This window comes from Cuculus canorus, chromosome 16 (assembly GCF_017976375.1).
Source record: "Cuculus canorus isolate bCucCan1 chromosome 16, bCucCan1.pri, whole genome shotgun sequence".
In the NCBI taxonomy this organism is placed as follows: Eukaryota; Metazoa; Chordata; class Aves; order Cuculiformes; family Cuculidae; genus Cuculus; species Cuculus canorus.
The window spans coordinates 9,923,406-9,950,361 of record NC_071416.1 but is presented as its reverse complement, the minus strand read 5'-3'; the positions used below and the strand labels follow the sequence as shown (position 1 = coordinate 9,950,361).

Sequence of the window (26,956 nt, the reverse complement as noted above, 5' to 3'; positions counted from 1 at the left end):
TCAATGAGCTTGTCCTACCAGAGCATACATTGCAAATGAAGGGGATTGAAATGCAGGGAAGAAGCTTCAAAACATGGCAGATAGGGGAAAAGGCATGGCCTGTGTAATTGTTGTAGAAGAGTATTTTGATGGAATGGATTCCAGGGTTTTATTGTTATTTGAAAATGTGGCTGCGATGCTGCTTAGACCCAGAGCAAGCGGGCTGGGATTCCTCCCAGAGGGAGGAGCAGAGATTCAAGAGGTAATCGAAGGCACAGATGGTGTCCTCTGTGCCAGAGATGCTTCTTTCCTCCTGGGTGGCTTCAGAGGAGGTGACCTTTCCCCTGGCTGTCAGATCCATGCCATCAAATTCTGCCAGGCCTGGGGGCTTTCTGAAATAGAACCAATTCAATAGACTTCCCCTAACTTTCACTTTGTTAGCTTTAAAAAGAATCTCCACTTCCCTCAGCTGAAGTAAATAGCCAACGCAGCCAGTAGAGATGCAGCTGCAAAGTACAGCACTAATAATAGTGCTGTTGAAGTGACTTTCCCTCCCACACTTGTTTTCTTCTTCGCTTTACCTTGCGGTGATGCACAGCAACAGCCTCCAGCCTGATTCAGCTGCCAGCAAACTTCAGTAAGCTCATTTTATAGGGAAGAAGGATCAATGAAGATGCAAACGATCTTCACTCAGCCTGTGCTCTGGAGTCACCCTGGGCTTTGCTGGGTGGGCAGAAGAGCCTTACAGGTAAAACTGCAGAATTGAAATCTCGGAGCCTGGGTGCATGTCCTTGACTGTCTTCATGGCTCACCAATAATTTTTAGTCTCTTCTGAATAAAAGGCTTCCTTTTCTCTCCCCAAAACTTCTGTGTCCTCACAACAGTACAGGTTCAAGGCCAGGTACTTGTATTTACTCAGAGCAAGACACAGGCTTATAACGACTTCCAGGAGCAGATGACCGCATGCTCTTGAGCCCCTTGTTTGAGCAGCTGATGGATTTAGCCCCCTCTGCCTTTCCCTTACTGACTCTCAGCCTCTGCTCAGACAAATCACTGTAGCGTAACAGCCTCTGTTACCAGGCCCAGTTTGCTCCGCAGCAGGACCTCAGGGAGAGAAATGCATTTACATAATTAAAAATGCTCAGCTTTGGTCTCTGGCAAACCCTCTTCTGGCTGACCACGGCTCACCCCATCACCTATTTGGGATACATCTATGCATCAAGTGCAAGGCCAGAAAAGGGAGATAGCTCGGGCACTTGTACGTACTGCTTTCCTTGAGGCTGTATGTGTTGATGTGGGAAGTGCCAGATAAAACTCTTATTTGCTAGCTGCTCTGGGGTTTTCCATAATTCAGAATAATTTTAAAATTCAAAGCAAAACTGCAGAATATTAGAAATCATGCTGAGTTAACTTTGAAGTATGATCCAGGTTTAACCAGTAATCAGAATGTTTGTCCACTTTATCTCCAGGTCTTTGATATTCAGTTGTTGTTTGGGTTTTTATGAAGGATATCCTTTGGTGTTTGTTCTTGGTATATACAAAAGATCTCTTTTTCTTGTGCTTCTAGGGCTGTTCCATCCTTCCAATAATTACTTCCAGGTCTTAGGATTTGAATTGTTGAACGCTTGAGTTGTACTGTGTTGTACTCGGGCAATCTTCATCCCTCCAGGATCTGTTTTCTGTTTTGCCTGGTCCCCAAGGCGACTGCTTCTGCTCTGAGCATCGGTTAACAGCACAGCAGAAAGAGACAAACAGGCTTGGAAGCAAATGCTGCTGGCCCTGTTTACCGACGTTACTACCTGTCTTTTACGCTGTTCACCTTTAATCCCTGCTGCAGATTCCCGGAGCCCTCCCACCAACCTCTTCCTTGACTCTGAGAGCCCCACCAGCCTCCAAGTCCACTGGACCCCTCCTGATGGCCGCATACAGCACTACAAGATCACCTACAGCCCCGTTTCTGATGCTGGTGCTCAGCAAACAGTAAGTCTCTAGCTCCTTTGTAGGCAACAGGCACTGGACAAAGGGGACACGGGGACAATTTCGTGCCCATGGCAACTCAGCTCACTCCAGTAGGGTTTGCCATAAGGACAGGTGGTTTGCAGGATGACAAAAGCAAATCTCTTCCCCTGGGTTGCTGGATGTTGCTTTATGAAGAAGACCTCCAGGCTTCTTTGTGATTAAGATATTTGTGTCCATCAAAGCTCTAATAACTCAGCTTTCTCCTTTCCCTGAACTGGGATGGGGAATTTGGGAGGCAGAGGGGTGGAGCATGAGCCTCCTACCCCTCTGACTTTGAGACATTAAACACTAACCTTTTAAAACCCAGCTTGACTACTCAAATCCAGACTGGTTACCATGTTATAAGGCGCGTTTACTGCATTTGTACAGGGGATATTGGGATCTTTACACAGGGAAATGCTCTTTCCCTGGGCATAGCCAGGCTTCTTTGACTTTCTCTTACTGTTGCCTGAACTAATCAGGGATGCTGCCCTGAGCCCCACTGTCCCAGAAGTCACTATTATAACCCTTCCGCGTAGCTCTGCGTTGGAAGAGCTGTAACAGGAATCCCGGCCAAATACGGGTTTCTTGTTCCACCCTGCTGTAGATCATGGCTTCTGGCAAAAGCAGCAGTGTGACCCTGCAGTCGCTGCTGCCCGATCGAGCCTACAAGGTGACCATATCTGCCATCCACTATACGGGAGAGAGCGAGAGCATATCCATAACTGGACGGACGGGTAAGCGTATCAGTCAGAACATGCATGTTCTTCATAACCTCTCATCCATCAGTCTTGAGGCAATCTCTATCAGGGCAACAATGCACTTGTTTGCCCTGCGCTGTGCCCAAGGCCAGAATTTTGCTCAGCAGGATATACTACTAGCCTTGAAAAGGGAAAGTCCTGCCCCAGTTTCTGCACTTCTATACATTACTGGCAATTCAGGGATGACTGGGAAGGGCTGGTGATCATCTAGATCTCGTGCCAGGCATCAGTCTCCTGAATAACACACGTGCATTGCTTTCTCTTTCAGCTCCTGTGTCCTCTAAATTCCCTTCAATACGAGGATTCGTTCCATCTAAAACAGAGGGTAAATAATCTCCCATGAAGTCTTGCTTTGTTGTTTGATTTTGGTTTTTATTTCTCAGTAACAAATTGCACGGTGTGAGCTCTGCAGAGCAAGCAGGAGGGGATACATCAGTTCTTGACAGATGCCCCTGGGGACTGTCCAAGGACAGCCAGAAAACACAGAACTTCTTAAAATCAGATTCCCTTAGCAAAGAGACTGGTAGTATTTTTAGAGGATTTCTGCCCAACTTGACCAAAATGGAGCAAAGGAAATAATGACATGTTTTAAATTAAAGTTCCCTGTAAAGCCCCTTATTAAATTTAATGAGCATATGTTCTCATAACTGATACAAAGCAAACTATGAAACGGATTAGTGAGAAATGTTGAATTGAATTAATGGGGTGATAAAAAGTTGTTAAGAAGCAAATATCAGGAGACAGATATTGTGGCAGTAATGCCTTTTCCTCTCTGTTTGAAATAAATCTAAACAAAACTTCAGTTTTAAGGCTTACTTGTAGTGATAGGATGAGGGACAATGGGTATAAACTGGAGAGGGGCAGATTTAGACTGGACATAAGGAGGAATTTCTTCATGATCAGGGTAGGGAGGCCCTGGCTCAGGTTGCCCAGGAAGGTCGTGGTTGCCCCATCCCTGGAGGTGTTCAAGGCCAGGTTGGATGGGACTTGGGCAGCCTGAGCCAGTGGGAGGTGTCCCTGCCCATGGCAGGGGGGTGGAATTAGATGATCTTTAAGGTCCCTTCCAACCCAAACTATTCTGTGATTCTATGAAGGCACAAAGGAAGAATGCAGTGAATTAGATAAGAAATTATTAGTTTGTATCTAAGGCATGATATATCAGACTCAGCTTTCAAGTGGTTTAGTGAGGAAACACACAGGTGTTCAGACCGCAGTGGAAAAGTCTTGTGAACTTTCAAGCAGAAAACAATTGTCTCATAAGGCCGATGAGTCACCTTGTAGAATTTAATATAACTGTTTGGCTGTAATAGCTGGAAAGAGAAGAGGAGAAATATTAAGTTGTGTGTTGCATAAAGTAGCTTTTTTTAAGTGGAGACGATTTGTAGTAACGCTGGGAAAACTGTTTGATGTGCAGTAAAGGACTTAAATATTGATACGTAACCAAATTACTGAGAGAAATGACGTGATGTTGCAGGAGTGAATGTTTATTGTATAGTGAATAACTGCGTTTGGCTGGGATTTGGGGAGATAAACAGAAAACAAAAAGAACAACAAGACAGCAGGGATCCTAGGCTGGAAACCAGGAAAAAGTCTTCAAAGCAGAAGTGCATACTGCCAGTGTCAGGTGTCCTTGCCCTGCCTCTGCTATGCTTTGTCTGAGCCGAGCATTGCCAGATCAAAGAGCCGTGAGCAGCCCAAGTGCCTGCAGCTTGGGAAGGAGGTGAGAATTGCCAGGAGCAGCAAGAGGGACCCTGGGGTCTGGGCAAGGCTCAGAGAGAGCTTCCTGGCTCCCAAGCAAGAAAGTCAGATACCTGGTAGATGGGCAAGTTTATAGGCTGCTTATATGACTTCTGGGGGATTTATGTGATTTTCTTCATTATACTTCAATTTCTGAGCAGTTCTTCACATCTGGAGAGCTAGTTGGATTCGGGAAGCGGGAGGGAAAGAGTAATGTATAGCTTGTAAACACAAGTCAGATCATGCTAGATGCAGGACATTACTCTATAACCGGGGGCTGGTCAAGCTCAACGAGATGATTTTGAGGCTCGCATTTCAGTAACTGATTTCCATAGACACCTTCAACAGTTTTATACTCAATTCTACAGGAATTATGGTATGTATGTATAAAACTAAGCTTCAGGTTGAATAATGGAGGTCACGGCAACTTGTCTTTGTGACTTAACTCGTGGCTTCAGTGGTCCTGACACCATCAAAATCATAGGTTTGGGTGCCCTTTCTTTAATGTGTGTCTTGATGGCATTGAAACTCCTGCAAACTTGAATCTCAGGTGCCTTGGGGGGGGACGGTAAGTCGCCCCCCTTTAATATTTTTAAGTGTTTTACAAAAGTTAGCTGTGGAAAATAGAAAGCTTTGCATTTCTGATGGGGTATGAGGTGGCATTGAAGCAAGAACAGCAATAGCAAGGCTATACTGGAGCCTCAATATAATGATCCGCTAGATTCTATTATATTGATGACCTAGAAAACCATTTATGAAATAGTCTATCTCTCAAGTGTCCTTGATTTTCAGGGACAATTCTCATTTTGTGTCAAGCTTTCCCTTTGTCCCAGCTCCATCTGGCACCCACGGCCTGGGTTTTACATGGTAGCAATAATTGAAAGTAGCATTCGTGCGCTGTTCCCTAATACCGCCCTTCACCTGAGCCTTCTAAATGGAGAGCGCTCGTAGCCACAGTGCCTCGTGTTCCAGCTTCGTGTTCCAGCTTCGTGTTCCAGCCCTTTCCCCTCTGGTTTTGCTTTCTGTCCTGTGGCATCTGACAGGATTCATCAAAGGAATCTCTGAAAGGCAAACTGCGTAACTTTGCCAAAACTCTTTGTGAGTTCAAAAGGCAAATTCTCAGGTTGAGATACGTATTATTGCTGTGTGTCTTTTGAATTTCAGGTACAAAATTTGGAGCGGCAGATACTTTTGTTTATTTTACAACAACATTAAGGTGCAAGTTGCAGTAAAAGTGAAAAAAAAAAACCAAACTAAAGCACCTAGTGCTTTGATGTCTGTTTTAAAATAGAATCTTGCAGAACATGATGCTCCCTTGTATCTCATATTGTAAGGTGCCAGGCGAGTTAGAAAGCAATCATGAAAATGGTTGGTGATGAAAGACAGTATTTTCATTTTTGGTGATGGGTAAGCCAAGGAACAACCTTTATGTTTGCATTAACATTAACTCTCTTCATATATATAAAAAACCAAGGTAAAGTCTAGGCTCTGAATTAAGCTGTAGCGTATTCTAAGTTTTTGTATATTTTCCCATTGCTCTGCCTAGAGGAACAGTCTTCATTTTGCTTCTGTAATCCACACTGTGCTTTTTTCCCTAATAATTTTTCTCCTTTGTTTTTTTCTCACAGCCTGCCCCACCATCAGCTCTACCCAAGGCTCCGTACGAGGTACAGTAGCACATCCAGTCTCAGTGGTGCTGGGCTGTGAGTGGCAAAACACTACCCAGGAGGTGTTCAAGGCTGGCTTGGATGGGGCTTTGAGCAACCTGATCCAGTGGGAGGTGTCCCTACCCATGGCAGGGGCTGGAACTGGGTGGGCTTTATGGTCCCAAACCATTCTATGATTCTATGATATTGCAATATGTTTATAATTATGACTCAGGCTTTATTTTCAGTCTTTACACTACATTATTTCCTGCACATTTTAAAGGAAGTTCCAGTGCCAGAAGCTCTATTTCAGAGATAAATGGTTCTCAAGTAGGTCATTTCTTTTGACAAACTCCTTAGTACTACTGGAAAATGAAAAAAAAAAATAATAATAAAAAAAAAAAAGCAGCACCTTGGACCAACCCTCAGGCGAAACAACAGCTCAAACGTAGAGACTGCAGAAAATTGTAAATGGTGAAGGGGTGAGGGAATCCAGAGTGAAGGGACGACGTTGTAACAAAGTTGTAGCCTTTCCATTTGCTAAAGAATGAGCTATCTCCTTCATCCCAGCCTGCTGCAAACTCAGATAAACTGAAGAAAAAAGAATCCCATTTGCAAGATCTTGTCTTACCAAAGAGAAAACTGAAATGGGAAAATGAGTCGGAGCTTTAATGATGAGCTGGGAGAACGAGATGAAGCTGCACGAGCCAGGGAGACGATGTCAGAGATGTCAGGAGAGAATTTCTGTAGACCGTGTCAGGCAGTTCACCCCTGGGTGTCTCATGAAAATAGAGAGAAATGGAAATGATTGTATTTTAAAGTTCTTTCCTAATTTTCCTGATTCTTAAATGTAAGGCATTTCAGGGCAGAAATAATTCTCTTTCCTTGCTAGCAATTACTGGACTGATTCCATGTCTTTTGAAGATAATATTTTCGCATCTCGTTGAAAAAGAGAACTTATTGGAGTAACTTCTTTCTCATTTGTTTTCCATTCTGGAGATTTGAAAACATAATTGTGACCATCTCCATCTTTAGTCTACTCTTCTCCGAGAGGAGGGGATTACAGTAAATATGTGCAGAGGGTGCAGATTCGGATGCAAACTTTTTTCCGTGGCTGTGACTTGCGAAGTACACGCCAGATTTCTAGTGAGCTTGCACAGCATTGCTGATGTCCATGTTGCTATGGCTTTTTTTCTGTTGCTTTCTCCGTAGTAGCTAGAGGCTAATTCTATCCTCTCTGCAATCGCCCTTTTTTACGCTCTTTTCTAACCGCTTTTATTTCTGTTTTCCTTTGTCTGTTCCAGGATTTGATATGATGGAAGCTTTTGGCTTAGTAGAGAAAGAATACGCCTCCATTAACGGCGTAGCTATGGAGCCATTCATCTTCAGCGGTTCCCGTACCTTCACCCTGTTCAGAGACACTCAGCTCACCCTGAGGACCAGGTGGGACCAGAGCTGTGACCGGTGTCATTCTGTCATTGCTCTCACACATACACGTTAGCTATGCTCACAGCAGAGGAAGATCGCTGATTTGGGGGTGAATGATGCGGCCCCACTGGCAACATCAATGTGAAATTATAAAGATGAAGAGCTAAATCCAACCATAGGTAGACTGAAAAGAGCACCAAAGCATTTTTCTTTAATACATACAGAAATTAATCTCTAACTTGCTTCAAGATGATTATGGACTGTGTCCTGCGAAGTTAAGGGGACACAACAGAGGTATTCATTACATTTTTTGTGCAGACAAACATTTTCACAGTGAGGTTTTTTCCTTTCTACAAAATCCCTTTTTCCAGCATTGTTGGTTGCTTTGATGGATGTAAGGATCATGTCATGTAGGAAACTGCACCATTCTTTAGTTATTCTGCCCACAACCACGTACACTTTAGTGATGGCAGTTTGAGGTCACATCTTTCATCTTCAGTCCCTCCTCCCAGCATCTCCAGTTTGGAGACAGGTCTTCGATTTAGAAAATACTTCTCATAGCTGCTCTTTTCAGCTTGGGTCCTTACTGAGGAGAGGGAATAACCACTGACTCTGGGTTTTGTCTTGACCCTGTTTCGTTGCATATGACGCTTCTCCTTAGGGTCCCAAGCATGCCAGGCAGCTCCCATGATCTCCCTCATTCTTTATGATAAAAAATCAGGAATGATCTGACTCCTGGCATTCAGCACTACTTTGTTTAAAGCCTAATTACTAAGGCACTGGCTCAGTTTAATCTTAGTTAAAGAAGCAAAGCTTCTTAGAGTAAACAGAGTAGGGGAGATTCGGAGAAGTCTTTGGTTTAAATACTCAGAAAATTATGGGTAAATCCCTTTGTTCAGCTGCCTTTCAAGGACATTACTCCTTCAGAAACAGAGAGAGAAATAAGAACCTGGCATTACTTATGAATCAGTGCTGAGAAGATGCTTGATGAGTTGTGTGTATGCCCATGCAAATGTGTCCTGGTTCAGATTACAGATATATTTCAGGCATAATCAATTTGACCTTCCTCCTTGCCTCGTATCCTCTCGCTGCTGCTCCTGCCCCGTGTGCTCCGACAGGTTTGGCAGTGGCTGCTGGAGGAGCTGGGTTGTGCTGATGGGCATCGCTGTGCTGTCAGGAGCTCCTGCGCTCAGCCTGGATTCTACAGCTGGGATGTGGGAACCTAGAAAGGGTTTTCTGTGCTTAGCCCTGAAAGAAACTTTCACTAATTTCTGCCAAGGCTTAAAGATTTGCCCGTGCTACCTGAGGATCGTTCCTCCTTCTTGAAGAGGAGACCTGAGGGAGTGGTTTGGAGCCTGGCAGGGATGTTTTGCAAGCTCCTACTGGGCTCTGTTTTGAAAAGCATTAAGGCTGCACTTGCCGTTTCCTGACATTCCCCAAGGAAGCTCTGGCAGTGAAGGACTGACACTGACGGCTCCACCTGGTTGTCCCTGGGCACAAGGGGAAGGCCCGTGGGGGCTCATCACTCAGCACAGACTTCAACAGCCTGAGAGTGATGTGCAATACAGGGCCCTGGCTCTCTCCTGGTGCATCATGTTCAGCTCCTTTGGGTGAAGCTTTTCCAGGCCATTCTTCCTAAGAAACACAATGGATGAGCCCAGTCTGCAGGATGTTGCCTGCTGACTCTCGCTGTTTTAAGCCACTGACACTTGACTTGTCTCGTTCCAGTGATGTCCACCTCTTTGCAATCCCACCCGAGCACACCATCAGCATCCTCCTGCGCCTGCTGCCCGAGACCCCCAAAGAGCCCTTCGCTGTGTGGCAAATAACAGATGAGGACTTCCAGCCCCTCCTTGGCGTTAACCTTGACCGTAAGGTTTCTTGTTGAATACATTAAATTCAGGTATTTGCATACATTTCTGCAAGCAGCAGAACTCATTTTGGTATTGCCTTGGAAAGTTTTAATGGTTTAATGTTCTTGTTATCAGTCAGAAGTTTTGAGAAGCTTTGTTGTTGTTGCCAACCTTGCATTTTAAATGCTTCCGTCTGCAACGAAAAGATATATTTTAATTTTTAGTCTGCTTGTAGCATATTCTTTATTTTTACACATTCCTTTTTTCTAGAAATATTTAATGATAAATTATGAAGTCTTTCACCATGTTCAAGCCTATTTATTTACTGTTGTTCAGTATGTGGGAGAAATTAATTTCTCTTTTAATTCTAAGCTGTCATTTGTTCTATTCTCCCTGTAGCCAGTAAGAAATCCTTGACCTATTTCAATCACGACTACAAGGCTGATTTGCAGGAAGTTTCCTTTGACCAGCAGGAAGTGAAGAAGATATTCTATGGGAGCTTTCATAAGGTCCTTATCAAGAGAGGGAGAAATGTGGCTCACGATCTCACTCCACTCTGAGAGCATTATGCCATCAATGTGTCTTGTTCAAAGTGAGGAGTGATTATACAAACGCTTTGCATCCAGATTGGCTGGGAACTGGCAAACCTATTTGATACGCTGGAGTCTGATTCTAAAAAATCATGCCTCATCCTCTACTTAAAATATGAGTTTCACATATTGATTTCTTTCCTTTCCCCCCAGAAACTCCAAGATGAGGGAGTTTAGGTCTTAATAATCAGGAAAAATAGAAAAATCAAACTTTTTTTTTTAATGTGGGGATTTTAGTGGCCATTTAGTGCTGGAAGGAAGGGAAAAGGTGAATCTATCCTTGTGAGAAAACTACTTTATCACTCATAATATGGGTTTTTTTGGTCATCTCTGTCCTCAGAGCAAAAGTATCCCACCCAAATAAGCATGAAGCACTTTCTATCAGTACTGTAGGCAGTTTCATTATTCAGCCAGTTCTGAAAAGTGAATTATTTAATACTACAACTCCAGAAAGGCTTCTGCGAAGGAGAGATGAAGGGAACATCAGGGAAAAGTGCAGTGCTGCACAGCAGGCACAGCACGTACCAAAGCTTATTCCTGAGCCCCACTGCTCCATTTGCTCATTAAAAACACACCAGTAGTAACAGCAGCAGTCTGGGAATTGGGCAGAAGGCATGATTGTCTTTAAAAGACTCCCCCAGCTCATCGTGGAGCTCCAACCCGCCTCTTTCCACCTGCTGCCCAGGTGCACGTGGCCGTGAGCCACTTCAAGATCAAACTCTATCTGGACTGTAAGAAAATAGCAGAGAAGCCTATCAACACCGTCGGCAGCATCTCCACCGCTGGCTTCATCATGCTGGGCAAGGTGACAAGGACCAGAGGACCCAGGAGTGGGTCTGCATCGGTGAGTCCCCAGTGGTCCGTGCTGTCAGAGAGCCAGGGAAGTTCAATTTGGGCCTGGCTGGGGTGGGCAGATGGAGAGAAGTGCCATCTTGCATCATTCTCACTCGGAATGCCTCCAAACGCTGCTGTGATGCACAACCGTGCCCTGATCCCGCTGATCCCTGTGATTTTAACGAGCTTTCCTAGCGCGACGTTTGTCCCCCTCGCCTCCTGCCTCGCTTTGAGGTGATCAGAGGCAGCAGTGTGAGCGTCACCTGGGGACCAGGGAAGCACCGATTCTGCACTGAGAGGCAGAAGCAGGCAGCGTTTGGGATCCGCTTCTGCAAGGGAAGGTTGTGCACATCAGCCCCCACCAAGTGATACTGGGAAATGCCGGTGACTGAAGGCAACAGGGCTGGATGCGCCTCAGCCCCCTGCGTGTTTGAGCTCGCCTGTCTGCATGCAAATGACAGGAAAATAATCTTGAAAAAAAAACCCGACTCAAATACTCGGTGCCAGGCTGGATCACAAAGTCCTTCCTGGATCACTCGGCGCTGCAGAGATCCCACTCCCCGTGATAGGAAAGAATAAAGGAAAGTGTGAGCTTGGTGTCACGCTTTATGATGGCCCAACACTTGGCCCTGTGGGCAAAACCACCCATGAATGACACCACCTGGCAGTCCGTTGCCACACTTTACTCCACAAAATGGGAATGTTGAATAGAAGGAAAATAAGGGGCAAGTCCATCGTTCACCATGGGACTGTAGAGAATAATTCATGACTCCTATGAAGGTTTTACTCCTTAGCTCTGCTTCTAGATCTAGAAGTCCAGGGGAAAACAGCCCATCAGATAATAGACAACCTCCCTTGTCTCAAAGCAGTGCAGGAAAAGCAGTTTGTCTGCTGTGCCTGACTGCAAAGAGAGAGGCAGAGGTCCGGGATGTTTAAGGATAAAAGTGGACTTTGGAATTGCCTGGAAAATACGGGGTCAGCTGTATAACAGAGCAGAGGACAATATTCCAGCAGTATTTGCTTATTTCCTAAAGAAATTCTGCGGCAATTTGATCCCAAACCTGTGGCCAACAAGGCAGGAATCTGTGCTCTCCTTGTCCCTCACAAATTCTCCCTGCTAGCAGCTTAGCTAGACAGATCCAGCTATAAGTGATGAACAGCTTCATGCCATCCCTGCTCCCATTGCCTTTCAAGCCTGGCAAAACTTCACATCTTCCACAGCTCTGCTGCCCTTGAAGACAGAGTGTCTCATTACTGCTTATCATGGAACCTTATTTAATTTAAGATATCTTTAACTCCCGCTTGTTCTATGGGGCTCATCTATATCTGTATGCTGCATGGCACACTCCTAGGGCTGTTACAGCTTGCTCGTTCTTAAATGCATGGAGTGGAAGGAGAAAAAGATGAGAAATGGTGTCAAGGAAAGAGAAAAAAAGGTTTTTGCCTTGTTATTTCATTTTGGCTTTGTGCAGTGTGTGCTTTGTTAATCAGAATGGGAAGATGCGACAGCGTGGTGAGAAAGACAGGTTGGGGGTTTCGGGGAGGGCATCACATTTGTCCTGGGAAGTGCTTGTGCCACATTTGCTCTTATCTCCATGCCCCTGAGGGGAGTAAAGCAAAGTCTGTGCTCGCATTTTGCTGGTGATGAAGCCAAATTACTTAAGAATCTGCTCACTATTGCAGGATTGTGAACAGTTTAGGTGGAGTCTTGGCTTTTGCTGGTGTGAAGCTGCTTCTTGACTTGCTTAGCAAGACACAGAGATCCGAGGGCTTGTAAACCACTCTGTGGTCAGTGGTACTTTACACGTCATGACTTTTCTCTGCATAATTATATTTGGGACCAGATAGAGGAGTTCTGTCAAATCATCACTGCAGGTTATTTTTAGCATGTCATGAGATTCGGTGATGGCCCATGTGTGCCAATGCTACTTTTTTGTCAAACTCTCTTTTTTTCCACAGTTCCAGCTGCAGTCTTTGCAGATCATGTGCAGCAGCATAGGGGCGGAGGAAGACAGATGCTGTGATCTCCCTGCATTGGTAAGACAAGAGGGACCTCTCTGCTAATTGACGTGAAGCTGGGCTTGATGGAACAAGTCCATGGCACTGAGGTGACACTGCAAATGATTTTGATAGGCTCACAAGGGAAACTATAGTTTTTCCCTCTTCTCTTGGGAACAACATTTGTGTATATTCTTGGTGAAGTGAACAAAATTGTGTTTGTTTCAAAAGGAAAGAACACTCCAAATGCCGGTGCAGTGAACTTCCCTCCTGTCAGGAGCTCATCTGTGACAGCAGCCTTGACAGTCCTAGGGCTTTGCTGCCACCTCAGCCCTGAGTTTCACCACTACTCCCCACACCTACACATCCCCCTCACCCTCCACTCTTCCTTTCATATATTCTTCTCAAAGCAGGAAGCTGCTGGGTGGGGTATATAAATAGGTATCAAGGAGAAAATTATCTCCCAGTATGTGCTATGGCAATGTCAGGCAGGACTGGTTCATATTTTTTTGTCTAAGCTTATTTGAGAGGAAAATAAAACACCGAATTGTTCACAAAAAAAAAAAAAAAAAAAAAATCTCAGTGGAGTAAAGAAAAAGTTTGCTCTTCCCCAGCTGAAAAACTGAATTTTGAAATACTCAAAATGTTACCTATGGTCCATCCTGCTCTTGAAAGGCTGCTGCTCATGACACCTTGGCTTGCTTCTGTTTCAGAGGGACGAGGAGACCTGTCCTGCCTTAGCTCCTGCCTGCTCTTGTACTTCTGGCCGGCCGGGCTTGCCAGGACCTCCAGGGCCCCCTGTAAGTCCAGCCTTCCACCCAGTATATTGCATGCTCTTGTGTTGCTTCATGTTGTTTGGGTGTCAGGCATGAGGATAACGTTCCTATAATATTTTGCCCTCAACCTTAACGACTCTATGATTCTATTGTCTTTACTGACAGTGGTGAAGTGCTGGCAGAGGCTGCCCAGGGCAGCGGTGGAGTCACCATCTCTGGAGGGATTCAAAAAGAATGTAGATATGGCACTTCACGACATGGTCTTGTAGGCATGTTGGTGTTGTGTTGATGGTTGGACTTGATGATCATAGAATAGTTTGGGTTGGAAGAGACCTTAAAGATCATCTAGTTTCAACCTACCTAAGTTTCAACATAGAAATCTTTTCCAACCTTAACCATTCTATGATCCTATGATTCATTATGAACACAGGAGAGTCACCACGGGCTTGAATTGCAGGAGGAGATATTCCAGTTAAACACTAGGACAGTTGCTATTAAAAAGTTTGCGTTTTGGAAGTTTAGGGAAAAGCATTTCATTCCCACAAGGCAGCCAAAACCTTACAACCTGCCCAGAGCACCCCATTTTGACCCCTCCAGGTGCTTTTGTCCTGGAATATAACCATTAATAAAACCACAGGCCTCTTTGCTCAAGTGCAAAGGTTTCAGATCAGCCCTTGCATTGCTGTGGTTTAACTGTGAATTCAGTTTCACGCTTTGCAAGGCACAGCGCCTTATTGCAGAGTAATTACATGCTCATTCTGGTGGAAGTTTAATTACACAGCACACTCCACCATAACAGTTTGCTTCAATATCCTAAGTACATAATTACCGGCTTGCATTGCCCTGTGGTTTAAACATCTCTGCAGTACAACTCTTTAAAGAGCAAGACTCTTTGAAGCATTAGAGAAAATATAGTTTTGACACATAACCTTATCCTTGCACCATTAAACCCTTGGTAATTTGCTGCAGTTACAACAGCATGTGTTGCTATTTTTAAAACTCCAGTTAGCAAGGCTATGTCCCACCTTGTATTTAGCACTGTCCTTAATGAGTGGTTTTGACCAGGTCCAGCTGACTTCTGAAATGAGCTTCTGGGAGCTTCTGAAAGCACCTTTCCCAAAGCTCTCTGCCTGTATGTAGTCCTTAATATGTTTTTTCAGAGACAAGAATAGAAAATTTCAGATTCAGACGGCGAAAGTTTGCGTGATATTGGTTCATGCCAGGGGATTGGTTTCTGCCCTGCGTCCTGCAGTTATGCAGTTGCAGAGCTAAGCCAGGTCTCCCCAGAGTTGGCTGCTCTTCCTGATCTCAGTGTGTATGTGTTCTCTTGGGATGGTATTGTTAAACCAAACATAGTAGTCCTAAAGGGTTGTAGACATGAGTGCCTTTTCCTTTCCTTCTCAAACGTATTCCCATGTTTGTATGTGACCCTTTTCTTTATTCGTTGTCTCAGCAGGGCTTTGCTGGGGCTCTTGGAGGGAGGTGGTTGAACGGGTTGAAGGTCCATCTCTCCCTGTTGGTGGTGAGCACAGCTGTCACGGAGAGGCTGTGCTGCTATCTCTTCTCTGCTTTTCCACATTTGCTGGGTGGCTTGATGCATTTTCTTCTTGCCTCCACCTGCTGCAAGCTCTCCTGGGCAGGAAATCTCTTTCACTGTGCACAGCAAAGTGCACCAACTTCTGTCCCCTAGGCTCATGGTTGCACTGCAATAAAGATGATCATATTCCTAACGGCAGCTTTGTGTCCTACTGGCAGGGCAGCCCTGGGAGGAGAGGCCCTCAAGGGGAGCAGGGGGAGCCAGGACCCAAGGTGAGTCCTTGTCCTCAGTGCTGCCTCTGGCTTTATTTGCTTCAGGCCGTGTTGGGGGCATGATGCAGCAGTGTAGACTCCTCTGTTAGTGCAACTGGATGTGTTCAGTCTTGGTCTGAGCTGGACTCCTTAGGCTGGGGACTATCCTGAGTTAATGCAGTGTACGTGGGCAGCAATGTTCTCTGAAAGCAGCCTCGCTGGAGACTGTCAGTCTTTGTGCTCTGCCTGTTCTGGCTGCTCAGCTTCCAAACTAGACAAACTGGTACTGCTCTGGGGCAGAACAGCATGAGGAGCGAAGCAGAGCAAGAAGCACACAAAGCCCTTGGGAGCAGCCCGGAGGTGAGTATAGGAAATGGCTGAGTATGAAAATTCAAACTTCCAGGACAACTGGATCAAGCCCTGGTGCAAGTGTTCACTGAACAATGCAGGGCAGAGACTGACCAGCCCAGTGGCCCCCTTCTTCAGGATAACATCTGGGGAAGCACTATGGTTACAGGGGAAAGATTTGGGGATGGAATGTGAATGGATGCAGATCTCAGCCACTGATTAAGAAACATTTCCCTTTGCTCTCTGGCCACCTGGAATAACAGGAATGACTCGCAGCTTGGAAAGGTGAACTGTGCTTTGTTCCCATGAAAGATGCACCAAAACTTTGGACCTAAAAGGCAAATGCAGCTGTAGTTACTAGAGATCCCTTCCCTGTCCTGACTTCATCTTGAACCCTGTAGATAGCTCATGGTGACCCAGGTCACACAGTGCAGCGTTTGTGGAGAGCTGGCACTAATTGCTTTCTTTCCTTATGTTTGACTCCATGTTTTTGGCTTCAGGGTGAACCAGGCCCACCTGGACAAACAGGGCCAAAGGGTCCTAGTGGCCAACAAGGCTCTCCAGGTTCCCAAGGAATCACGGTTCAGGGTCCTGTGGTATGTGATCTCTTCCCCTGGTTTTTTTTTCTCACTTGCTCTTTGCAGTTAGATCGTGTCTTAGAAATGGGTGTCTCAATAAAGCCCCCAAAATGTGATCTATACATTTACATCATCCTGACTAACAGCTGGGCAGCTGCACTAGAGAGAAATGATGGTCATTTTTCCATGCTGAAAAGGCCCTGCATGTAGTCATTCTGGCAAAAGACTGCTTTTGTCTGAACCCTCTCTAATGTGCCTGTAAAGAAAAGAGCCCAGTGGAGTAATCCAGCATTTTTCTTTGCACTGATCATTATTGCTTGGCAAGGAGTAGAGATAGAAGCTGCTTCTTGCGTGTCTGGGATGGCAGAATCCCAATGCATGTGCTGTGGCTGTAAAGTATCCTGTAGAACCACAGCGAGCTGGAACAACCTGGGATATGGATGTGGAGCAGCAGGATGCTCTTTGCCTTAAAGGAATGCCACATTGTGCCTAATTATGTGCTCTGTTTTAATTCAAGGGACCACCAGGAATTAAAGGAGAGAAAGGAGACACTGGAAGTCCTGGCATGCAGGTAATGGTAGTCACTGGTCCTTCTAATGGTCTCAAAGATTTGTCCACTTTTCCCAATAGCTACTTTAAGCAGGACTGAAATGCCATAGTTTTACTGTGGTCTGCTTGGAACCTGCCTTTAATTTTGGGCTATCATCACTTTCCCAAGGGAAACTGAGTCAGTTGGTGCAAGAAAAATAGTGCTATCTGGATCTAGATATAATGGAATTAAAGGTGGGATTACAGTGACTGCTCTGTATTATGAATAACTCTGCTTCTTCTTCCATCTTTTTCTTATGTCCCCTGTCACAAGATGAATTAGAGCAATGATTATCAGATGCCAACTTTACCCAGCAATTCTGATTTACAGGGCATTCCTGGCATGCAGGGAGCTCCAGGCAAGGATGGTCTTCAAGGTGCAAAGGTAAAAATACCTCATGTCTGAGTTTTCATGCATGGGTGCCTGAAGTTCTGCTTTGAGTGTATCAGCAGAGATCTGGAACCTCCAGCACTCCTAATACACTCAGTGCACAAACAAATGGTCTTTTCACAAAACCAGAAGGGTTGGGCTGAGGGAAATGGGGCCATCTCTGGTTTGGCCAAATTTGACCACGTGCCACCCTTCTTGCCTGCTTGGCAGATGTATTTTTTTTTACCTATTCCTAGCAAGCTCCTGTTAAAAGCAGCACATAGAAAAACCATCCCATTGCTTACTAGGTCTCTGATTCCTTTCATTAATAAACGACTGGACTTGGTGTTGCAGGGCGTGAGGGGACTAGAAGGCACAGCTGGGCCTCCAGGACCTCCTGGACCAAGGGTGAGTACTCGCTGTGAGTGATGCATATGGATATCTCTTCCTCAGCAGGAACAACTGACCAGGTGTCACCCAGAGGTGCCAGGGCAAACCCCCTTCTCAGAGGGGTTTGTGCACATGTCCATGTCCTCTGCCAGTGTAAAAAGAAAATCCTCAATTTCTTGTGATAAGTCCTGGGGAAACTTAAAACCAGCAAGGACATGCTTGGTTTGTTATTTTTGCTTTCCGGGTGCTATGTTTTTCAACTTTAGTTCAGCTTGAGGTACATGGGCTTCTTCCACCGAAACCAGCAGGAGCTGGAGGATACAGGCAGGTGTGAAATGTCCCCATCCCTTCCATGTTTCCAATATCTGCTGCCAAGGATGCCTGTACACAGTTACATTTACACTCTGTCGTCCCCAGGAGAGCAGAACCCTTACATCTGTTGGTTTACATCCATGTGCTAACTTGAAAGCACCACAGCCCTTCCAAGTTCTGTGAAACAGGTACCCTTCACTTTACATGGGAAACTGAACCAAAATTGGTTTTAAATGATGGGAGAGGGGCCTGATAGTTACAGATTCTCGCTGCTGAGTTATAAGGCATTTGGCAGTCTTGAACAGTGGGAGATGGAGATTGTTCACTTGCATTACACCCCACAGTATTTGTGGTGAAGTGAGGTATTTTGGGGAGCTAAGGTTGAATTCAGCTCATAACCTTGATTTGGTCATCCTGGGAAGATGTGGAGCCAACAGGGTTGAACCTTGGCTTTCTAAATATGAGGAAAGCACCGCAGCCTTCAGAGCTGTGAGAGCTGTTCTGGTGCTGCCTTGAAGATTCATTCCTTTTCATTGATCAGAAGAGTTGCTAATCTCTGTTGTGCTTAAACATAATAGCTTGAAAATGGTAAGAGAAAGTATTTCTGCTGGTTGGTTTTGGCTTATTTGTTTCTTCCTTTTATGGCTCCAAAGGGCACAGAAACTTCACAAAGAGGAGATCACCGAAGAAGACACTTCCCACTCTCTAAGGCACTGCTACTGTTGTAAAGCATTAAAGGCAAACACAGGTCTTAAAAGAAAAAGAAAACAACAGCATGGTGTTAGGAGGCTGAAGGAAAAGGTTATGCTCTAGGCTGAGTCTGAATCTGAATATATAATGAAGGATCTAAAGCCTGTAGAGTGAAAAACACGTTGCAGTTTGTTGGCAAAACTCAGCTTCACTGGCTTGACAGTAATTGAGACAGTAATAGGAAATGATGGGAATATGACTCATCCCAGTATACTCTTAGCATTGGACTCATGACTGGGTGAGGTACCGACATAAACCTTAAGGCTACAATGCCCTTTCTAGAGTCCTCTAAACTGAAACTACTGGTGCCCCTGGAGATGTAGGGAGTTGTCAGCCTTGAACAGAAGATGAAGAAAGTTTGGAAGTAATTGGACTTTTATCTGTGTTTTGTAATTAATATCTGCAGGGTTTCCAAGGAGTGACAGGCTCCCGAGGCAACAGCGGGGAGAAGGGACCTCCAGGTGATGTTGGGCCAACAGTAAGTTTCTGCTTTAGGGTCTCAAAGAAGGCCAAGAGATGAAATAATTTAGTGGAAACAAGCTGTTCCTACAGCAGCTCTCCCTCTGAGCTGTCTAAAGAACAGTTTTAATTCACACTCATCCTTCCTAAGATGTTTGGATAAGCAAAGCCCAGGCTACTTAACTGTTGATAGAGCATTTAACACATCCTACCTCCCTTTGCTCTCTGTAGATTCACAAGCTGCACAAAATCCAACATCCAAACAAATTTTTGATGTAATAAAGCAATAAAGTCAGTCCTGAGCTGGAGTGGTCGGTGCTGGGTTGTAGTGGCAACAGCAGGTCTAGGTGTCACAGTTATTACTTCTCAGATGAGAAAAAAAACCTGCTCTGTTGGAAAATCTAAGTTTGCATCTGAGGAATCTCTGCATCTGTGTTGACGGTGTTTTACACCACTTCTCCAGCTGCTGCTTTACTAGTCTTTTCCTTAAAAAAAGAAGCCAAAATGTTCTTACAAGCTTGAAGCTCTTCTGGTCACTGTCACGAGGTCAAGGAAACAACAAGAGTGTGGGAAACAACCTTTGTGTTCCGTGTCCCACTAACATAAACCCTCCCAACCCAACCGAATTTCTGTTTTCTACTGCTCTTCCTTTCCCTAGACTTTTATTTTTAATTTCCTTTCCTTGTAGGGTCTGCCGGGTCCTAAAGGAGAACGAGGAGAGAAAGTGAGTTATTTTGGTGCTGGGCAACAACACTGTCGCTGTATCCTACACTCAAAAGAGTGGATGTGGTCACCTGCTTTGCAGGCTGTTCTTACACATATAAACCTTCTTGGTGTTGAATAACTCTAGGTACCTATAGCTTCTTGCTGCCTTTCCATTCTCTTGCGCTGGCCGTGCTGGTGGGATATAAACAATCCTGCAGCAGTTCGGAGCTTTTTAGTATCAGTTGTGGTAATGAAGAAGAAATGCCAACTGCCATTCTTTGCCGAGGACAAAAAACCAAAACCTCTTGACTTGATCAAGTTGCTCTTTTTTTCAATGTATTGTGCAAGAGGGAAATGACTTGTGGTAGTCCTCTGGCACACCCCAGCACAGGGCCATGAGGGCAGGAGCTCTACGCTGCCTTTGAAGGTTACTTTTGGTTAAAAAGAGACCCCATGTCTTTCTACAAATCTGAGTCTCATTGTCAAGACTGACTGTTACAGTTTAGCCCTGGTCTGGCTTGACTGGCAGCTAAACATGAGCAGTTGTGACCCAATTCCTTCCTTCCCTCCCAGGGAAAGGGAAATGAGAGAAAGAGACTTGGTGGTTGGAAACTAAAACAGCTTTAAACAGAAGCAGCAACAGCAGCAGCAATAGTAATAATAATATTAACAAATATACTAAATTGCCCTCTCCCTGGATGATTAAGTCACCACTGATGCTGCAGAGCAGGCATGAGGAAAAGGTCTCAGGCTGAACTCAGTTGCAGGAGGAGGTTGAACTCAGAAACCAGATTCAGGAATGGAAGGACCTGGGATCGGGAGGCAGGAAGACAGATGAGGTCTATATTGGACACCAGCCATCAAAGAAGGGGGCTTGACCCCATCATCAATCCCTCAGTTTTCTATTGAGTATGTCACATATGGGATGGAATACTCCGCTGGTCAGTTTGGAGGTGTTCGTCCTGTCTGCTCCTTCCTGCAGGTGTGACCCTCTTCCTTCCCTTTCACCAACAACATCACACCACCCCGAGGATGGCCTTGGTTCCTATAGGGATGAGTGTTGGCCTTTTTGCATCCCTCTGCCCTGTGTTTTCACTTCTAGAGAGAAACAGTCTGTAAAACACGCAGTTAACTTTCAGAAAACGAAGTTGCTAAGACATGGCTTAACTGAGAAGTTAGAAAACTGATTCTACTTTAGCTCAAACCAGAACACTGACTTATGTGAATTAGGCTTCAGACAGGGGTGAGCTGCTTTTGTCAAATCAGTTTCCTCTCAAGTTAATGCCTCAGTATTATAATATTTAAAAACATTCTCCTTGTATTCCCACCAGCTTTTCCTTTTCTACACATTTTCTGGTTTTTTTGCATAGAACGTTCCTTTCCCCCCTCCCTTGGGTGTTGTTTTAAGCTTTTTTCTTTAAGCCTGGGTAATCTGCACAGTGATCCAGCCGGGGCTGTATATTTTATAAATGTTTTTGGAGGTAGTGAGTGTGATCGTTATGAATTTTCACTGAGTCAGTGTTTATTTTTAAGCAGCTTTTTGCATATTTATTGCTTTTCTCTACTTCACTAAAACTTTCTAAAGAATCCTTCAGATCTGATTTATTCAGAATACAGTAACGGTAAGAATCGATCTTCATAAAAGATTTAGACAAAGATAGGATATTGTAATATCTGATCATATTAAATGTTTTACATATCACAGAACATTGAGTTTTAGACTTGAACATCATTTTTGATAAAATTTGGGAGTGAAATTTACTCTTCTTTTTTTGGTAGCTTCGGTAATTATAGAGATTCTGTCTGGGCTTTTTGATGTGCAGGAGAAAGGCAATCATTGATGTTTCCCAATTTCAGTGTTGCAGCTTCAGAGCTTTGTGATAAATAAATGAAGCTGCATTTCACAGTAATTAATACCTCTGAAACCCAAGCTGACATAAAGAATGGGCAGAAAGCTATCGTGCATTATGCTGTTGAACCTTTCTAAGAGACATTAATACTCTCCTTTTTTTTTTTTTCTGCCTCTATTTAAAATTGTTTCACTTTAGGGGGAACCGCAGTCTCTGGCCACAATTTACCAGCTCGTTAGCCAGGCTTGTGAGCGGATGATTCAGAGTGAGTATTGCATTCAATTCTGGAGTCCTCAGCACAGGAAGGACATGGAGCTGTTGGAGCAAGTCCAGAGGAGGTCACAGAGATGATCCAAGGGCTGGAGCACCTCCTGTACGAGGACAGGCTGAGAGAGTTGTGGTTGTTCAGCCTGGAGAAGGCTCTGGGGAGACCTTAGAGCAGCTTCCAGTGCTGAAAGGGGCTCCAGGAAAGCTCTTGGGAGGGGCTTTTGATCAGGGAGTGCAGGGGTAGGACAAGGGGGAACGTTTTTAAGCTGAAAGAAGGGAGATTGAGATGAGATTTTAGGAAGAAACTTTTTTTCCCATGAGGGTGCAGAGGCCCTGGCAGATGTTGCCCAGAGCAGTGGTGGCTGCCCCATCCCTGGAGATGTTGAAGGCCAAGTTGGATGGGGCTTGGAGCCCAGATCCAGTGGGAGGTGTCCCTGCCCATGGCAGAGGGTGTGAAATTGGTTGAGCTTTGAAGTCCCTTGGAACCCAAATAATTCTATTATTCTGCTATGAGTATAAGCAGCCCAACTGCCGATGTGTTTGTGCCTCTCCAGCAGCTGTGAACAAAACCAGAGGAGAGACAGTGTGAAGCTGTAGTGACCCAAGGAGCTCCTTCATCCTCAGTCGTGCTGAGCACCACGTGCAACAAATGCCTCATCACAGGCTCTCAGTGCTGCATTGGTTTTACTGGATGGTATTAGCACTGTGAACTGTGAAATATGTCTTGGGAAAACCCTTGGCCACTTTGCAATGCTTCTTTTAGTTTTCTCTGATGGGAAGACTTGAAACTACTTTGAAGGGAATTATTCTTTCAGTGATTTTCGCTAATTCCTCATGAGATTTTGGTAAAGCTCCTGTGCTGTGGTGCACAAAGAGAAGCAGAAGTTTGCCCAGGGTCAGACAGCACAGTCGTGACTCAGCTGCCCATCTTCGTCTTCACTTTCTGAGTTTGTACTGCCAACTTTTTAGCACTAGCTGATAGTTTTAAGTACCTTTTCAGACAACATCCTCTGTTTTTGTCTCTTCTCTGAATTTTCCAGCCAAGGAAACATTCATTTGTTTTTTATCTTCCCTTCTCAGCTCATGTGTTGAAATTTGACTCATTCATTCATGAACATTCAAGGAAACCAGTTCCTATTTGGGAAGAAAGATTAAAACCAGGGGAACCAGGACCACCAGGTCCTCCAGGTCCACCTGGGAGCAATGGAGAAAGAGGAGAAAAAGGCATCCCTGGGCAGCCAGGCAAAGATGGGTATCCTGGAGAAAGAGGTATGGACAGAAGGATTCGTAAGCATTCTTTACTAGAACTTTGATACTGTAACTAAACATTTCAGTACTCCCAGCAGTCCTCAAAATATAACCCATGATGTTATCTCATCTGATTGCTATTTTCCTTTTGGACCTCTCTCTTCTAGGAAGAGAAACACAAGTTAGCTCAAAGAGCAGGGAGAAGAGAGAGGAGGCCCACTGTTTTGGAAAGCTCTGTTTTGAGAGGAAGGCCAGTTTTTAGCTTTGGTGAATGGAGAGTTTGATTTTAGAGGGTGGGAGGCTTTCTTGACAGAAAGGCAAAAGAAACAGACATTTGGATGAGCACGTGGCGGTGGAAGGGATCACGTCTGAGCGGAAATGGCAGATCTTGGAAAATGCTAAAGGAAGACATGAGGAAAACAAAGTAATATTCAAAGTCACACTCCAGCCAATGCACTGACACCCCCACCACTATGTATTTCTCTGTTTAAAATCTCCATTTTCACCAGTATTAGCTGCAAGTCACTGTTGGTTGGAGCCCTGTTGGTCATGGGCAACTGGCCACTCTGGAAGAGCAAGTAGAGCCCCAGACAGAATTGAAAGTAATGGGTATTTCTCTGTGCTGCCAAAGGCTGTGACTCTGCTTCACTTCGTCTAAGAAGACCTTAGTGGGAGCATTAATTCAGAGTAAAACACAAAACGCAGTGAAGTGACACTTTTGTCTTATCTGTGCTTAGGTGCCCCAGGGCCCAAGGGAGAAAAAGGGATGCCTGGAGCCAGTGAGGAAGGGATGCAAGGACCCAGAGGAAGAACAGGTAGAGTGATTACAACCTCTTTGGATTCACCCAGTAAGGCCACCTGGAGCTCGCCAGCTGCCAGATACTAAGTGTAGCCTTAAGACCTCTGTGGTGGGACAGACTGATCTTCCCACCACAGCACCATCCTGGATGGTTCCTCTCTGCTAGGACATGTGAATGCTCCAAGCAATCTCTTCCCCCTGGTACTCATTCCCAGGTAATGATGTATTTTAAGGATCTGAGACACATTCAAGGAATTTTAGCTTTCCTGCCTTTTTGCATGCAAGACCAGACACTCAGGGAATTGAAACTCTTTGAAAATTCAGCTCATGACCCGCAAGGTTTGTGGAGTAATCTGTAAGGACTTGGCGTATTCCTCCATCCTGATCCCTGTTACTTAAAGTCGGTGGGAGGTTAGCCACTGGCGTAACAAACCAGACACTACCGAGGGAAGGCAGTCAAACGTATCCCTCTGTATTTAAATTTTTATTCTGGTGACGTAAAGACGCAAATGACAATGACTCTGAGAGGGATCCTGGGGTTAAGGTGATTTTCTGCATTGACACATGGGTGGGCTTTGCTTTCTTACAGCCTGGCTCCATTATTAGCCAAGCTGGATATCCTTAAGTTAAAGAATAAGACCTCTAGTGACGTGGATTCAGAAGACATTTTCTGACTGGCAGGTCTAATTCTTCCACTAAAATGAGGAAACAATACTTAGAAAATTAGATACTGTTTAGGATGGAGAAAATATAGAAGAGGTATTACACTGAAGCAGCCAATGTAGATCTGCTACAACTTACAGTGCTTCTCCTTCTTCAGGCCCACCAGGAGAAGTCGTACTGGGGAAGCCAGGTCCAAAGGGTTATCCTGGGAATGCCGGTCCTTCAGGTTTTCCTGGTGTCAGAGGGCAACCTGGACAGCCTGGATATCCAGGGGGTTGTGATATCTCTGGATGTTATGAGGCAGGTAGAAGAGGTAAGTCCTGATGGTCTAGGTGCAAAAGTTGATTTTAGAACTGGTCTCTGTGTTTACTTCTCCTAAGCTGAGCACAGACCTCTGCCCATCTTTCAGACACTAACTGTCCTGCAAAAGCCTCCTTTGCAAAGCAATCAGGATGATTCACATGCAATTCATATGGATAAAAGCCAGTTCAATTGTCTGCTCCTAAGCCATCCTTCATAGATTAACACACAACTGCAGCAGTATCTGAGCAGATGGAGTGGTTATGGGGGCATCTTCAGCTCTTAATGTCCCCATCAATGTTTCCATGATGGGTAGAGAGGAACACTATCTCAGTTCCCACAGATGCATTTCATGGAGGCTCAGTTGCACAAAGTCCTGGGAAATGAAGAGGATCACTGGCACCGAACAAAAGATTTACAAAGGAGAAGAATTAATTCTATACCATTCCTTCTCAGTACTTGACACTGATTTAGCCGTCTGCTCAGTGGCCTCGTCTTCTTTCCACACACAGATTTCATCCCCTGACGGGTGGTGCAGAGGCAGCTGAAGACATTGCTTTGCCCTGGAAATCTCTGGGTGACAGCTCCATGCGCTCCGAGGGAAGCAGCAACCAGAACACCAGATGTGTTGTTTGTGGTTTTTTTAATGTCTCATCATTTCTTTATGGACAAGTCAATCAAACACTAAATCCAGCAAACCAGCCTGTGTTCAAACGAGTCACGTGTCTGTTCTTCAGCACCGGAGCACTGCAGCGTTCCAACTCACACCGCACATCCCACAGCAAAGCAAAGGCGCGGTCACAGGTGCAGGCTGACAGACTTGAAAAAGAAATAATGTATTGAAAAAAGAAATAATGTATTGAAACACTCAGAAATAACAGGTCATTTTTGCCCATTTGCCTGTTTGTGGTTTCTTTTTGTCACTTGTTATTCTGTGCCCCCAGCACAGAGAAAAACAGCGCCTCGTGCCTAGAGATGCCAATCCACTAGAGCAAAACCGCCTTTTCTGTTGGTTGACAAGGTAACAGCCTAACACCATTTTGACTGTTTCTGTTGATGGCTTCCTTGCAGGGCTGTTACGTACACAAGCATCGCAGACAGCGTGATAACCTTCCCGTGACGTGACAAACCCTACTGTTTAACCTTGCTCTCTGGGGCTTGGTAACTGTCAAGCAAAGCCTCAGATCAGACAGAGCAAAGCCATGTACCAAGAGGAGCTGGAGATTAACCTACTGGCCTTTTCCAGCTCTGCCTCCTGCAGTCTCAGTAGCTACTTTACATTTTATCAGGTGGAACACTGAATAGCTCCAAGTCTGACTTTTACATACAAGACATGGAGATAATTGTCGCGTTACACTCCTGTGCTTGAGTGAGCCATAGTCTAATATGCATCCAGAACAAACTGTACAGGTGCTGATAAACACGTACCTCCTCTGCAATTGCTGCTTCAGGCGGTGCTCAGCTGGGCTGCTTGTAAACTGCCCCTGCTTCAGAAACAATTGTTTCTGAACTGATTTAAACCTGGAGCAACAAAATATTTTGGTTTTGAAAAAGTGGAACGAAGCAGAAAGTATCAGCGCAGTTTTTTCAAAGATGCTAAGAGGCAAAAAATGGAGCGTCGTGTATATTCCTGTGCGCTTAGTTTGGATGTGCAATTTCTGTACCTACGTGCAGACTGGAAACTGGGGATTCTTATGGCTATAGTCGGTCTTCAACGATTTAACAGAAAATAAATCCACATTTAGAAATTGGATTGTCGCATAAATACCAAAGAGAAAAATACCTTAAGAAAATTAGGTTGTTTAGACACAGAATCTAAATGTTGTTTCTTCTTGACATTATGGAAAAATTCTAAGTCTTATGAATAGCAGCTGAGGGAGCTGGGTTTGTTTAGCCTGGAGGAGGCTGAGGGGTGACCTTATTGCTTTCTATGACTATCTG

General features: G+C 44.8%; 1 protein-coding gene across 2 annotated transcripts in view; it reads left to right on the top strand.

Moving 5' to 3' along the window:
• Nucleotides 1-25,888, top strand: part of COL20A1 (collagen type XX alpha 1 chain) — a 49,954-nt gene extending 24,066 nt beyond the window's left edge. For both annotated transcript variants that reach the window (XM_054081829.1, XM_054081828.1), the window contains exons 19-40: nucleotides 1,817-1,959; nucleotides 2,585-2,714; nucleotides 3,007-3,063; nucleotides 6,104-6,142; nucleotides 7,426-7,564; nucleotides 9,278-9,420; nucleotides 9,802-9,911; nucleotides 10,678-10,836; nucleotides 12,786-12,863; nucleotides 13,538-13,624; nucleotides 15,356-15,409; nucleotides 16,237-16,332; nucleotides 16,832-16,885; nucleotides 17,234-17,287; nucleotides 17,627-17,680; nucleotides 19,131-19,202; nucleotides 19,872-19,907; nucleotides 21,937-22,003; nucleotides 23,086-23,274; nucleotides 23,991-24,068; nucleotides 24,873-25,028; nucleotides 25,528-25,888. In XM_054081829.1, the coding sequence (XP_053937804.1) occupies nucleotides 1,817-1,959; nucleotides 2,585-2,714; nucleotides 3,007-3,063; nucleotides 6,104-6,142; nucleotides 7,426-7,564; nucleotides 9,278-9,420; nucleotides 9,802-9,911; nucleotides 10,678-10,836; nucleotides 12,786-12,863; nucleotides 13,538-13,624; nucleotides 15,356-15,409; nucleotides 16,237-16,332; nucleotides 16,832-16,885; nucleotides 17,234-17,287; nucleotides 17,627-17,680; nucleotides 19,131-19,202; nucleotides 19,872-19,907; nucleotides 21,937-22,003; nucleotides 23,086-23,274; nucleotides 23,991-24,068; nucleotides 24,873-25,028; nucleotides 25,528-25,541 (2,009 nt within the window). In that variant the 3' untranslated portion in view covers nucleotides 25,542-25,888. The remainder of the gene's footprint in view (nucleotides 1-1,816; nucleotides 1,960-2,584; nucleotides 2,715-3,006; nucleotides 3,064-6,103; nucleotides 6,143-7,425; nucleotides 7,565-9,277; nucleotides 9,421-9,801; nucleotides 9,912-10,677; nucleotides 10,837-12,785; nucleotides 12,864-13,537; nucleotides 13,625-15,355; nucleotides 15,410-16,236; nucleotides 16,333-16,831; nucleotides 16,886-17,233; nucleotides 17,288-17,626; nucleotides 17,681-19,130; nucleotides 19,203-19,871; nucleotides 19,908-21,936; nucleotides 22,004-23,085; nucleotides 23,275-23,990; nucleotides 24,069-24,872; nucleotides 25,029-25,527) is intronic.
• The last annotated feature ends 1,068 nt before the right edge of the window (nucleotides 25,889-26,956 follow it).